Source organism: Heliangelus exortis, chromosome Z (genome assembly GCF_036169615.1).
Source record: "Heliangelus exortis chromosome Z, bHelExo1.hap1, whole genome shotgun sequence".
Lineage (NCBI taxonomy): Eukaryota > Metazoa > Chordata > Aves > Apodiformes > Trochilidae > Heliangelus > Heliangelus exortis.
This window is the reverse complement of record NC_092454.1, coordinates 12,967,621-12,980,766: the sequence shown is the minus strand read 5'-3', so window position 1 is coordinate 12,980,766 and position 13,146 is coordinate 12,967,621. Positions and strand designations below refer to the sequence as shown.

At 42.6% G+C, this 13,146-nt stretch overlaps 2 protein-coding genes across 6 annotated transcripts in view; both read left to right on the top strand.

Annotated features, from left to right (window-relative positions):
* The window catches only part of RANBP3L (RAN binding protein 3 like), a 31,530-nt gene extending 27,078 nt beyond the window's left edge, over nucleotides 1-4,452 (top strand). For 2 of the 4 annotated variants that reach the window (XM_071732161.1, XM_071732158.1), the window contains one exon: nucleotides 2,855-4,452. In XM_071732161.1, coding sequence (XP_071588262.1) covers nucleotides 2,855-2,958 — 104 coding nt within the window. In that variant the 3' untranslated portion in view covers nucleotides 2,959-4,452. Of the gene's footprint in view, nucleotides 1-166; nucleotides 324-399; nucleotides 2,079-2,854 lie in introns of those variants that run through there. The other 2 variants (XM_071732159.1, XM_071732160.1) reach the window with 2 other exon arrangements.
* Nucleotides 4,453-9,087: 4,635 nt separating this feature from the next.
* Nucleotides 9,088-13,146, top strand: part of NADK2 (NAD kinase 2, mitochondrial) — a 31,207-nt gene continuing 27,148 nt past the window's right edge. For both annotated transcript variants that reach the window (XM_071730367.1, XM_071730366.1), the window contains exon 1: nucleotides 9,088-9,587. In XM_071730367.1, the coding sequence (XP_071586468.1) occupies nucleotides 9,252-9,587 (336 nt within the window). In that variant the 5' untranslated portion in view covers nucleotides 9,088-9,251. The remainder of the gene's footprint in view (nucleotides 9,588-13,146) is intronic.

Below are 13,146 nucleotides of genomic sequence, written 5' to 3'. Positions count from 1 at the left end.
TTGCTTAAGGAAACAGGTATTTTTTCCTCTAGAGGCAAACAGACTGCAGCTTATGGTGCTTACTCCCATTAATTGTTGTTTAACTACATTTCAGTATCATTCTGTGCTCTAGACAAAGCCTGATTCTCTTATAAAGTATTCTCTTACAAATGCTTTTTCTCTCTAGGAAATTGGAAAATTCTTAGCTCTGAAAACTCCCTGAACAAAATAATCTCTATTGACTTTACACAGAGTTTATGGTAACCTGAAACTGTGAATATAGCTTGATAACTCTGAATATAGCTTGATTTCTTTCCAGAATTATTGATGATTAAAAAAAACCCAAACAATTAAAAAAAAGGAATGTCAAGCTGTGTAGGAGCACATGTTTACAAGTTAAATATTTATTTTGATTCACAGAGACTTCTGATGCAAATATTCAGATGGTAGCCAGCAAACAAATTCTGCGATGTAAGTGTCATTTGCTCTTTTTTCTTGACCTTTAGTTTAAACATCTGTCTTTCATTTATGTCCAGTTACTTACTTAATAATCCATTTCAAGTGCTTTTTCAATGCCTTCTAGCATTTCTTGCTCATCTTTCTCTGTTCAATTGTTCTGTGCCAAGAGGTTTCAATTTGCACAGATTTCTGCCACTTTACACGCAGACATTCACATGCTTGTCACTGGAAACCCCATTTCCAAAACAGGAAGATAAATACACCCTCCGGAGTTTTGAAGAGACTGAGGTTGGTTTTAAATACCAGCATAGAAATATCTATTTGGATGAAAGAGATCAGACCCTGCATATCTAAAAGCATTTGTTCTAAGCTTTAATCTTCATGCTTTCATTTCCATTGAAGGATACGCATGCATAAATTGTCTTACTTCACTGATGTATCATGTATAATGTATAATGATGATGAACCAGGTAAATCCCTGTGTCTCCTTCTGTAGCCATAGACCTGAAGAGAAACAATAGTGTGTGAAGACACAGTGTGTCTCATATGGGTCTGTCAAGAATTGCATGGATTTTGGGATTGAGAGCAGGACATTATCATGTCATAGAAGTGCAACCTTGGTTTTATTCTAGAGAAGTTTTCTATTCCAATATACAAGTAGACATGTACCTCCCATGTTGGCCTCCTTAGGATTTGTCATCTGATTTAAAATGTTACAAGAACTTTTTTTCATTTTTAAGTAAAATGCTTCTGAAGTTCTTAAAGGCACTAATGGTCAGCAATATCATAGGAACTCCTGAAAAACTGCTGTCTTTGTTTGATATTTCTTGTAAGTTTAATTTAAATTCTGACCTATTGCTAAGTATTCCAAGCCATAAATCTAACACACAAATACCTGATAGTAATTAAAACCAAGGAAAAGTTAAGAATTGACTTCTGAGTTGTAGTCCAATTTTCCATATTCTGTGCTGTAGATACCAGTAATATTTAAGCAGAGAAGAAAAACAGCTCTCTGATTGGCTTTAAATGGTGACATAGAAGAGAGGGGGGAAATCATATATAATGTTCTGGCAAACTCAAGGCCTTTAATTTCACCTTCCAAAAATTTAAAAACTTAGTAAGTGTTTAGCAGTGGCCAGATGGTAGCAGAAATTTTTAAGCATATACTGAGACAGTGACATTATGAGGTTGGCATTAGTCAGCTACATCTGCTTTTCACAGATTAGTCACAGATATTACACACCAAAAGCACCCCTGGGTACTTTATCATGATCAATGAGCTTTGCATCCCAGACACATTGTCCTATCTAGACACCTGTATCCTTAGTGCTTATGTGCTTGTCTTTATTGGCATGAGGGGTCACAGGCTTCATTCACTATTCACATGCTCAAATATTTGTGAATAATCCTGTCTTATCTAGGTAGGTATTTACCTAAACCAGGAACTGAGCATAGCCAAACTTTAACCCACCACTTTGGTATTATGAAATACCAGATTGTTTGAAAACCTGAGTAAGCTCAAATAAGCAGAATTTTTAAAAATTCATTTTCAGATCATTCTAGATAGAACCACACGCGGTCAGTAGTCTGCTTGTGACACCTACCAGAGCTTACAACCGCATGGCTGGGATCTCATCAGTCCCAAAAGGGAGGAAATCAGATGCATTTTGCTATATAAATTTTAAGCAGAGATCAAATTTATGGAAAGCTTAAGTTTAATACACTGAGAAAGAACGTAAGGTCTGCTTCTGAAGATTCCAGTCAGCCTGCTTTGCACTGAGACAGGAATGACATATGGCTTCCCATAAACAAGAAGTGTTACAAAGGCTTCAGATTTTCGAATTAAATATATTAAGACACCACTATTGAAGTTAAAAAGTTTATTTGGAATAAATGTGTATTCATTATATTGATGGAAAAAACACATAAGCATGAAATAATAATATACTTTAGAAGATATTGGTTACTTTTCATCTGTTATTTTAAAAGTACATTCAGGAAGTTATTCAGCATCCTGTTTGTAAGTACACTCAATCAGAAATGGGAGTGGCAGGTTAGAATGACCAAGGGCTATAGATACCAGCCTTCATTGTAAGCTTTTAGAAATGTTTGTTTTGAAATACATGTAGTTGTATACTGGTTGCAGTGTTTTGCTAAAAGGCAAAGCATGATCAGCTCTTACACCTGTATGGACCAGGAAAATTCACTATGAAGACCTGTAATCCAGCTCTAAGGAGCATATGAGGTTTAAGATCTGCTTGTACTCATGAACATCTTGGCTGCACAGAACAAGCACTTACACTGTTAATTGTCCATTGGAATTATGCAAAAGGGTCATACAATGTGTTATTACTGCATATCTGCATAAAAGATTCTCATAAATGTGTGAAATTATCTGAGATTACCTCTGTTTCAGATGCAGCTGTCCCTGAACAGCATCATTCCTTGAAACAGTTGAATGTTACACATCCTCGTATGTGCAATAATCCCAACAGTACCAAAGACCCAGTCACTCTGTAAAGTCATTCCACAAGCCTTCAACTTAACCATTCTCAAGAGGAATCAGAAAAAATCAATTCACTCTAATGCCACCTGTCAATGAAGATTTGTAAGATCACTCAAAAACCCATGGACAGTACAGACACCAATTATGGTCTGTTTCCTATTAATTCTCTCAGAAGATAAAGAAAATACATCATTATTCTGCTGTAGTTCTGTTCTCCCTTGTATATTGCTGGTTACCAAAAATTGTCAGTCTCAGAGCTTAAACAGTTTCTGAACTCCTTATAATTAGGGTAATTGTAGCCATTTCTGAATCTTAAAAGATGCATCACACCCAAAGAGTCAAATTACCACTTATTGTCCCATCTGAATACATATATATACATATATATATATATATGAAGCTGGAAGAATACTAGCTTCTTCCTAAACTCTCAGTGCCATCTCAGCATCCAGATGAAGCTGAACTAGCATCTGTTATTTCAATGAATCTCAAATAGCCTGCCAAGATTAGAACTTGCCTGATGCTGATTTCACACCTGGATGAGAGTAAGCTTAAGAGGGACTGGATTTCTGTATGCACAAAAAGGGGAGTGCTTCACAACAGAGATCCAATGTCAAAAAGTGTCCCATTGGGATTCTCTTTGCCCTTTCCTTCTGCTGGTAACAAAACTCCTTTCCACAAATAGCTGAAGACTGTGTCCTTTTTTGCCAGCCTCATGCCTGACTGCAAAAATATATTCATCACTGACATTTGTATTTCATTGCTGCAACTCTCAGTCAGGAACAAAGCTCTGTTATAAGAAATTCAGTAGTTGTAAAACACAGCAGCCCTATGTATTTTGCAACAGGTCACAGTGATAACTTTGTCCTGGAATTCAGCTGGCTATGCACTGCATGCAGTTTGATTTCAAAGTCTGTCCTGATAATCAAAGCCTACTGTGAAACAGGATTTAAGCACCTGAGTGTCATGATATCCCTCTAAATTCTACTGCAGCTGTAAAGTTTTTGGCAAAAGGAAGGAGTGCTCCATAGCAGGCACATGAGAACTTTTGCAGACATGGGGACTGAACTTTGTCACTTGCTCCCACAGCACGAAAAACCAGGTTTATGATGATTCACAAATAAACTCTTTTGATTTGCCTCTTCCCAAGCCTGTTACATAGATACACAAATGTATAACTAACACATGCTTATGTGCACACACATTCTTAAAAGCTGGGGAGCAAAAGAGATAACTATTATTGGAGAGTTTGCATAATGTGGTGATACACAACATATAAACCCATGTATGTGCAGATGTATGTGTGGTATGAATTTTTACTCTTCAGATCCTAATACTTTATTTATTCTGTTCAGTCTCAATGCACTGAAATTCATTGTATCTCAAGACTAAATGTATGCTAATATGTAATATATTAACTTGGTTTTAAAATGTAAAGTGTGTCATTTTATGACAGACAGAGCAACAATTTTATGCCTAAACAATAAATAATTTTCTTTTAGCTTTAATTTCTGTCTGTTTTGTGTTCTGTCTGCCTTATTTTGTGTTCAAGTTAGAGCTTCCTATAGACAGTTTCTTCCATGCTGCAGAATTTTATGTCTCTTTTCCTAAGGAAACAAGATTTAAATAGCTGTGTACCCCACCCTTCTATCTGCCAGATCTATCTCAAGCCCACTGCTCAGTTTAAGAGTAATTGGATGCGAGGTAGAAAGTTTAAAAACAAAGTTCTTTATGAGAATTGGCAGTCGTTTAGTGACTGGACTCTGAAGAAGGTACCTCTTGAGGAAACAGTTTCAGGGAAAACTTGGGATTTTCTCTGAGACTTGTGGGGCTGAATTCCTTATCCTGAATGTGTTGCATTATTTACTGGGAGGGAGAAGAAAGGAAAACCATAAAAGGATGGGTGTCTGGGATTACCATAGATTTGAAGAGGGGTGTTGGGATGTGGCCCAAATCCATGTGAAATGAGACATCACTAATTTTGCTGTTTGGGGAGTTACATGTTCTTCTATGTTTTGGGTGGTTTGTTTTGTGGTTTGTCTTTTCTGTGTGTTTTTGTTTGTTTTTGTTGTTGCTTTCCCCCCACCCTACCCCAGGTGAATGATATTTATTTAGCCATTCGTTTCTAAGAAATAAGTAACATAAAAAGCTCATATTTTCATGCAGTAATCATTTTCAAAAGGAGGGAATCTATCAATTCCTAATATACAGATGCAGATATTTGCCACTAAAAGTATGAGTTTCTGGGGAAATTCACTTGGATGGTGTAGCCTAAATGGCTTGTTTAAGCTTCTGGAGGTGTTTTTATCTCTTCCTAAATCTTGTCACTCAGGTTTCTATGTCACAATCTTTTGTGACCTCTGAATTGCTTTTGGCAGACTGTGAAGTTAAGAGTTTGGTAATGTCTTTATTGAATGAATGATTACACGGAAGACCTTTAGCACATTTGATACTGCTTTCAGTGCTACTGACAGCCTGTACAGCCTGCACAGAGAGGGGAAGAGCATCCTCTATTCCCCAAGATGGGTATTAGAGGACCTGCCACAGGGGCCTGCTGTCAGGACAACCTAGAATCAGCATATGTTGCCTCTCCTACAGCAATGCCTGTCTAAAAAAGTAGAGTTCAGATTCCCAAGTAATCTTCAAAAATACTATTCTTTCAAAATAATGTGTCTTCAGCTGTTTGAGTATATTCAGATTTTTTATGAAATCGCAGAATCTCAGGAGTTGGAAGGGGCTTATGAAGATTATTGAGCCCCTGCCAGAGCAGGACCCAAACCAGGGCAGGTGACCCAGAAACTTGGGCAGGTCATGTTGAAGTCAGTTGTGCTAGTCGTCTTTACAGATGGTGTAGTTTCCTTTGCATAAACAAAGACTGGGAAGGAAAGCAGAAAAGTAAATTTTTGTTAATTAAAACATGGTCTGGTGAAAATCTGGATAAAAAAAGCTTGCTTGTTCTCACCAGTTTTGTATGAAAAATTTTCAATATTTTGCATTTATAGCAATAACGGCATTTATTTTGCTCTTCCTGAAGCAACCTCCTCTATTTTGGAATTTATGAAGCAAATTATATGACACAACTACATAATCACTGATGAGGGCACATTTGTGCCAGCAAAATGCAAGCACACATGAATAGAACCTGGAATCAGAAATTCCATGAGACTATACCTGCGAATGTGTTCATCCTGTAAATTCTGACATGTCACATGAGCGATGTATTCTCTGAGCATCAGCCTGGAGTTTTCCACTGAATAATCAGAATTAACAGCTGTAGTCAGCTGGGCTCAAAATCTGAGGACTCAGGTTTTGTGAAATGTTACCATGATGGTCTGTTTACCTCTTCCTCTGTGAATGCATCTACCACTGATAGCATAATAATTTTCAGCACAGAGAGCACTATTGCTTTCAGGTACCAGTAGCATTTAGGAGCATGGAAAGAAAGTCTCGAGAATCTAAATGATTGGTTTAGTTAACTGTATAAACGGTGGTTAATTAAATGATTACAAGAATGTATTCTTCTGCAATAAGGAGTAGAAATCAACAAGTTGTCCTAGATTATAAATGCACTAGAATCAGTACATGCATTCTTTTGGACGAACAAAAGGCTACATTTGCAGATCTTCTTACCTAAAACTGCTGGTACAGCCATGCACTGCAACTCTTAAAGCTAGTTTAATGACTCAGGAATAATCTAGTGTTAACATGGAAATTTTTCCAGTTACATTGTTTTGTACCATGGAATGGATTATTTTAAGGTTATTACATAAGTGTTGGGATTTTTTTAAGTCCACTCTAAAACTCTATGTATGTGGAGTGAGAGATGTCTGGTGTTCTGTGGACTTGTGTTTGAAATTTACCTCCTGTATTACAATTCCCTGGTGGCTAAACCAGGAATTTTTCTGAAGCACTTTCCTTCCTGCAGTCTTGAGGTGTCAGTTGCCATGAGGAATTTTTGAGTACTCTGTGGCCCAAAAAATGTTGGTTGTAGTATGCCAGGGTTTTAGAAAGTCATTACAGAGGGAGTTCACCCTGGCTGCATATGTGTATCCCATAAGAACACTGGGCTAAAATGACTGTCCTTATTAATTTAATTCTGTATGAATTAATCTGTCCCACAATGTGCTGGGTATATTGCTCTGAAGTCACTGAAGATGGGGCATGAAGACATGTTGTATGTCCCAGACTGGGAAGACATACATACTGTATGTATTCCCAGAGTGAATATACCTCAAAATAAGTGTTAAAGGTACAAAAGAACTGTCTTGTTCTTGTGTACCAGGTGTGTGATCAAATCAAAAGTTGTAGGAAGAGAGAGGTTACATGCTGCCTGTTCAGTGTCTATTGAACATTTTATAAGTAGGTACATTTGCCAAGTAAGATGGAAACTCTGAGTAGCATCCTACAGTCCCTATTTTATGTGTTATGGAAAGTTTAAACCTTTTTCCACATAGACAATGGTGTACCAGATGATCTGTGTACTCTTCACTAATCCATCGGAAACTTCCTTTTGAAAACCCTGAATGAATCCCTTCATGCTCTGTGCCTCAGATAATAATAATGCTAATTAAGATATAATGCTTGCTGTGGGGATTAATTCAAAACACCATAACATGGAAATTGTATGGTCTGAGAGTAAAATACTGATCCATATTCAAGCTTGCCTTAGTGGGTGAAGCTGATTTGTATTTCCAACGACGATCAGAAAAGTACAATATAATTAGGTAATATATGGAAGCACAGAATCCTAGAGGCACAGCTCAGTGGTCAAGTAATTTTTAAAATAGATACCATCCAGAACAGAGCTGTAAATTTTGAAAACCTCCTATCTCCTCTTGGTCTCCAAGATCTTGTTATTACCTACAGCTTTGTACAATCCAGAAGTTAATCGTTATACCGAATGAGCTGTTTTCTGGCTAGCAAGGGAATTAGTTATGTTTAATTACTCTTCTGGTGATCTGGTTTGTGATAGTTTCCTTCAAGGCTAAGCTAATCAGTAGACAAAAAACCTACTTGCCCATCAGTCAAGACTGGATGGAGCTTTTGTATTGCTGTACAAGAACAGGGAAGGGCTGCATCGCTTTAGCTACTCTCGTTTTCCTAAGATTCTCTTAAACGAAGCCTGTAGGCAAGTAAAAGATGCTGCTTTTAACTCCTACCCACAGCTACTAGGCCATGACTTCACCAGGGAAGTAGCAGGCACAAGGAAAGGAGTGACAACACCTGGAGCGAAACCTTTGGTGCACAAATACAAATTGACTGAAAGTCAATGCCCGAGAAGGAAGTTCTTAAAGATTTAAAAACCCCGCAGTGTTTCCAGACAGCCGGCTTACCGTATTAAAGAGTAATTCAGGATTATGCCGTGTTGTTGGTTTTTTTTCTTTTTTAAACTGAGCTTGCAAAATGCAGACTCACTCACGGCACTGCCGCCCACGCCTTTGCCCAGGCCCGCGGCCTTTCACCATGCTACGTTTCTCTGTTCTTCCTCAAATATCGGAGTAAATGCAGTTAAGAGTAGAACAACAACAAATATAACCCAAACTACATGTTTCTCGTCAGATTCTCACCAGACGCAGTATTCACGCCTTTTACAACACAGGGACCTGTTGTGCTTTTCCCTCATACCGGTTTAAATGAGAATCGAGGCGGCCCTGCAGTGAGACGCCTCACCGGGGCACACCCCAGGACCCCCGGTGGCCTTACTACCAATTCCCGTCCCCACCACCTAATGCAGACGACTCATCAGCCCTCACTTCACGATCTGTCAGCATGGGAAGTGGGCTGCAGATAGTACCCCTGTGCTCAGGGGGGACCCGCGATACCACCAGAGGGAACCCGAACCCGGATCCGGACCCGGACCCGCCCAACGGCCGCGCAACTGCCCGCGCGCCTCGCGCCCCCAGGGGGACGGAGAGCTCTGCGCATGCGGGAGGAACGACGCGCGCCAACCCCCCCCTCCTTCCCGCCCCGACCCCGCCCTCCCCCTCCCCATCCGCAGGCCGGGGCAGTCTGTGGGCAGCTGCGCATGCGCACTCGGCGCCGGCCCCGCCCGGAGAGCACCTCCCCCCGCCCCTGCCCCGCCCCCGCGGCGGGCGGGTGTCCGGCCACGCTCTTCCCTATTGGTGGAGGCGGCGCCTGCGCGCGCGGAGGGGCGTGGCGCCGGGGTGCGCCGTGCCATGTGTGCCGAGCGCTGCCCGCGCGCGGAGGCCGCCTCAGAGCCGGGGCAGCAGCCGCCGGGCAGCGCGGAGTTTTCCTGCCCGCCTGCCCGCTGCCGGCTACCGCCGCGGGTAGGGGCTGAGCCCGGGCCATGTCCTCCGCACGGAGCTTCCTCTACGGCTACTTCTGCTTGGCCAGCCGGGCAGCTGCCCGCCGTTCCCTTCTGCTCTGTAGGGCGCCGGGGCTGCCGCTGCTCGGCGGCGTCCGCCGGCACCTTATCGCCCTCCGCTGCGCGGCGGCAGCGGGACGAGGGGCGGCGGGGGCCGGGCCGTGGGCGCCGCGGCGGCGGGACTGCGGCGGGCTGGGGGCGGCGGGAGGTGGGTTCCGGCCGTCGCGGGTGGCGGTGGTGGTGAAGACGACGAGGTACGAGTTCGAGCAGCAGCGGTACCGCTACGCCGGGCTCTCCGAGGAGGACTTGAAACAGCTGGTGAGCGGAGGGGAGGAGGAGGGTGCGGGTGCGGTCCCGGCTTCGCCCCGGGCGCTGCCGCCGGGGCGGCGGGGATGGTGCCGGGCGCGAGGAGCCTTGCAGAGCTACCGAGGTGATGCCCGGGCTCTGCTATGGCCCGCCGGTCCCATGGCTTCCCCTCGCCGTGGTGCAGAGCCGGGGTCACCGCCGCAACCGGACGGCTCTCTGGGCCCGTCAACCCCGCTCCGAGATGGCGAGCGGCTACACAGCGGCGGTAGCCGAGACGGGGGGGGGGGGGGGAGGGGAGGGGGGGTGCGAGAGGCACCGCTTAACCACCCTCCATTCATCCATTGCAAATTATCGGAGGATTTGTGCGGTAAGCGTGTTTGGATCTTATCCTCGGAGTGATTCCAGGAGCCTTTCACCAGCTGCAGGGTTTTTCCTGGTATGTGTAATGTAAAGATTGTCCAGAGAAGTGTGTACTGAAGAAGCGCTATGCTGTGAAAATCCTGTCTTGAGACTTGCAGAGGACTAAATAGCTCCACATCCTTGTCTCACTTCATCGCTCAGGTATTTTTCTAACCTGTTCTCCAGCTAAACAGCCAAACTTTAACATCCTTGCTACAGGTTTACTTTTAGACTTTTAGAAAAGCTTTCAGAAAGACTTTTTCTTTCACTTTTAGGTAATATTCAGTACAAAAAACATGGCTGTTCCATTAATGAAGGTTCATTAAGGACAGCAGGTATATAAATGATGTAAAAATTGATAAAGGTACCAGGCATCTGGTGTCTGCATATACAGCAAGTTCAGTAAACCCATCCTGTCCTCCAAATAGCCTCTGACTTTCTCCTTCTTCTGCTCATCTGCCACCGGTGGGCTAAAGGCTGGTATCTGTTGGAGATACTTTGGTTGCCAGCCATCCATCCAGATCAGGTCATGAGCTCATGTTATCGTCTGTATTCTGAATATGACTGAGTTTGCACCTGTCTAGCTTTTGGTCTGTTACAAGTGGAAATATTTTAGATCTCTATTTGATTGTGACATTTGAATTAAACTTGCAAACTCATGTATCAAGGAGAAATGCTGTGGTTGAGTACGCTTGCTTTGTAAAGCATTAGGATAGGAAGTACAGTATCCAAAGCTGGATACTTGTGATCTTTTTCTGTATACTTTAGTTGGTCATTCCCCTCCTGTGAAATTGCTGTCCAAACACTTCTACATACTTTGTAAAGCTCTCTAGTCATATTTCTTATGGATACAAGTTTAATTCCGAAACATCAGCCTGCATTATTATCATCGCCTAAACGTAGATTCCTGTTGCCAAGTTGTCCTAGTGCTTCCTTTTACTCAATGGCTATGGAGAAGTAATGTTTCTTACAGGTCATCTCTAAGGCTACTCATCTGTCTTTAAGCTTCTCTTAAGGAAGCATTTCTTTAGTGCATCAAGAAACAGGTTGTTTTCAGTGTGCAGGTAAACTCAAAAAAAATCAAAGTGGGGTAGTTGGTGACCTTTCTCTAATGGCTTTTGCACCATCAGGGCTGGGAGAGTGAATCAGTGAGCAGTATCATAAGCGTTTCACATCCCTGAAGGTGCAGTTGCCTGAATGTAACAGTAGTTGTGATTTCTCACAGAAAGCCGTGTGTTCTATGATGGTTTATGTGTATCAGTTGGAAGATGAATTTTTAAGATAGTAACTGCACACTGTCTGATTGTAGTAGTTGCAGGAACACCTCAGAGGTTGTCCTTTTGGAGAAGCTTACAGGTATAGGGTAGTTCTCTGTATTTGGGAGAACTCTATAGAGTTTTTGTTCTGTGACTGGTGCTTTTTGTAAATCTAGCTTTCCCCTGAAAATACCTCAATATGAAGAATTGCAGCACTAAAACTTGCAGTGTCACCAGGTAGACAAGGGCTAACTTGCCTAATGCTGTATGTAGAAATACTAATTTAGGCTCTTGCTGCATGGGTGGAAATACAAAGATTTGTGCAAGAGCACACGCAAAAGATCTTCCAGAACTGTATCTTCTGAAAAAGAAAATGAGAGTGAAGAAATTTTTCTTGCTTCCTGTTACTCAAATTTTTTAGATGACCTGTAGAAGTTTCCTTGTTTATGTTCTGCTGTGACTTTGGTCTTGTATTTTTTTCCACTCAAACTGTCTGAGCTAATGGCAGCCTGAGTAAATAGGTAATGTGAAGGTTCTGGAGACCCTTGCCCTGTCACTTCTTAGAGTGATTGCTGCAAAGTGTCCTTCGCCCTCAGTGTGACGGCTTGGGACCACGTCTTCTGCATCCTGAGGTTAGCTGCACTCTGTGTTCCCTTTGCCCCTGCTGCTCTGGAGAAGACTTAGAAGCTGGTCCCTAGGCTGCTGGTCTCTGAGAAGTGGGGCCAGATGTAGCCCTTTTCATGTGTAATGAGTCCCTGCTGATGCTACCCAGGTGATGCCCTGTTTTTCCTGAGGGTCGTGGTAACTCAGTCACAACTAACAACTGAAGGGAGCACAGTGGGAGCTGAGGCTCTCTGTTGGCTGTTCGGGTAGCAGCCAAGAGTGAAAGCAAAAGCATTGCTGCTCAGGCTGCCTAGAGCTGGCTTGTGATGTGGCAGCATCGAGGAGGGAGCCTGTACCAGCAGAGGAGCTTGGTGCTGTTGACCTCTGTCACAGATGTTCAGACATCCAGACACTGGCAGCCTGAAAACAAATTCAATTTCGAGGCAGTGGTGGAGGCTTAGATTTGAGAAGCCATGCCTGGGCTTGTGGGCTGAAGAGATGTTTGAAAGTTTCTGGAAAGTAACTCATGTCTCTACTTGAAAGCTTAAGATTTTAGCATAGCACATGGTGATCATCGTGGGCTTAAGCAATTGTGCCTGATGGTGGAGACAGGAAAGAGGACCTGAGCTTAGTGTGTTTATGTATTAAGACAGAAAATGCAGTAAATCACTTTATGCAGATGTGGCACTGCCTGTGTGCCTTTAGGAACACATCCTCATTAGATGGGTTTTGTTCTGTATTTAGGGAGGCTGACTGTGAAACACTGGTATGAACCAATTGATATTAATATATGATGCAGATCATAGTGTAGATCATATGTGTGACGTACTATATAAATCACAATATGCTGCAAGAAAGAGTATCTCAGTGTTGAAGCTGGCTGTCTGACACTTCTAAAGTGCAACAGAGAGGCCCTGGGCAGCTCTGGTTCATGTACTTCTGCTGCCTTTCTTTTGAACACACCAAGTGAGTTGTACTTACAAACACCATTAAATGTTGCAGCCTGAAAGCTGCAAGGTCAAGTTTTCAGAATTCTTCCTTTGGGCAGAACAGGTGAAGCAGAGATGGAGCGAAGGCAAACACTCTTGGAAGAGTGCTTAGTAGGTCTGCATCTCTACATGCACGTTATGTATGCTTGCTCCAGGGGTGGGTTTTTTTAATGTATCTTGCGGCAGATAATTTCACACGTACAAATGAATCTTTTACATCTGATTATAACTGCACCTAAACGCATCTGACTATCATAAACAGTATTCTAATTCTGCACTATTCTGAAAATTGTCATTAAGAGCTCTGAACACTGTTGTACAGAG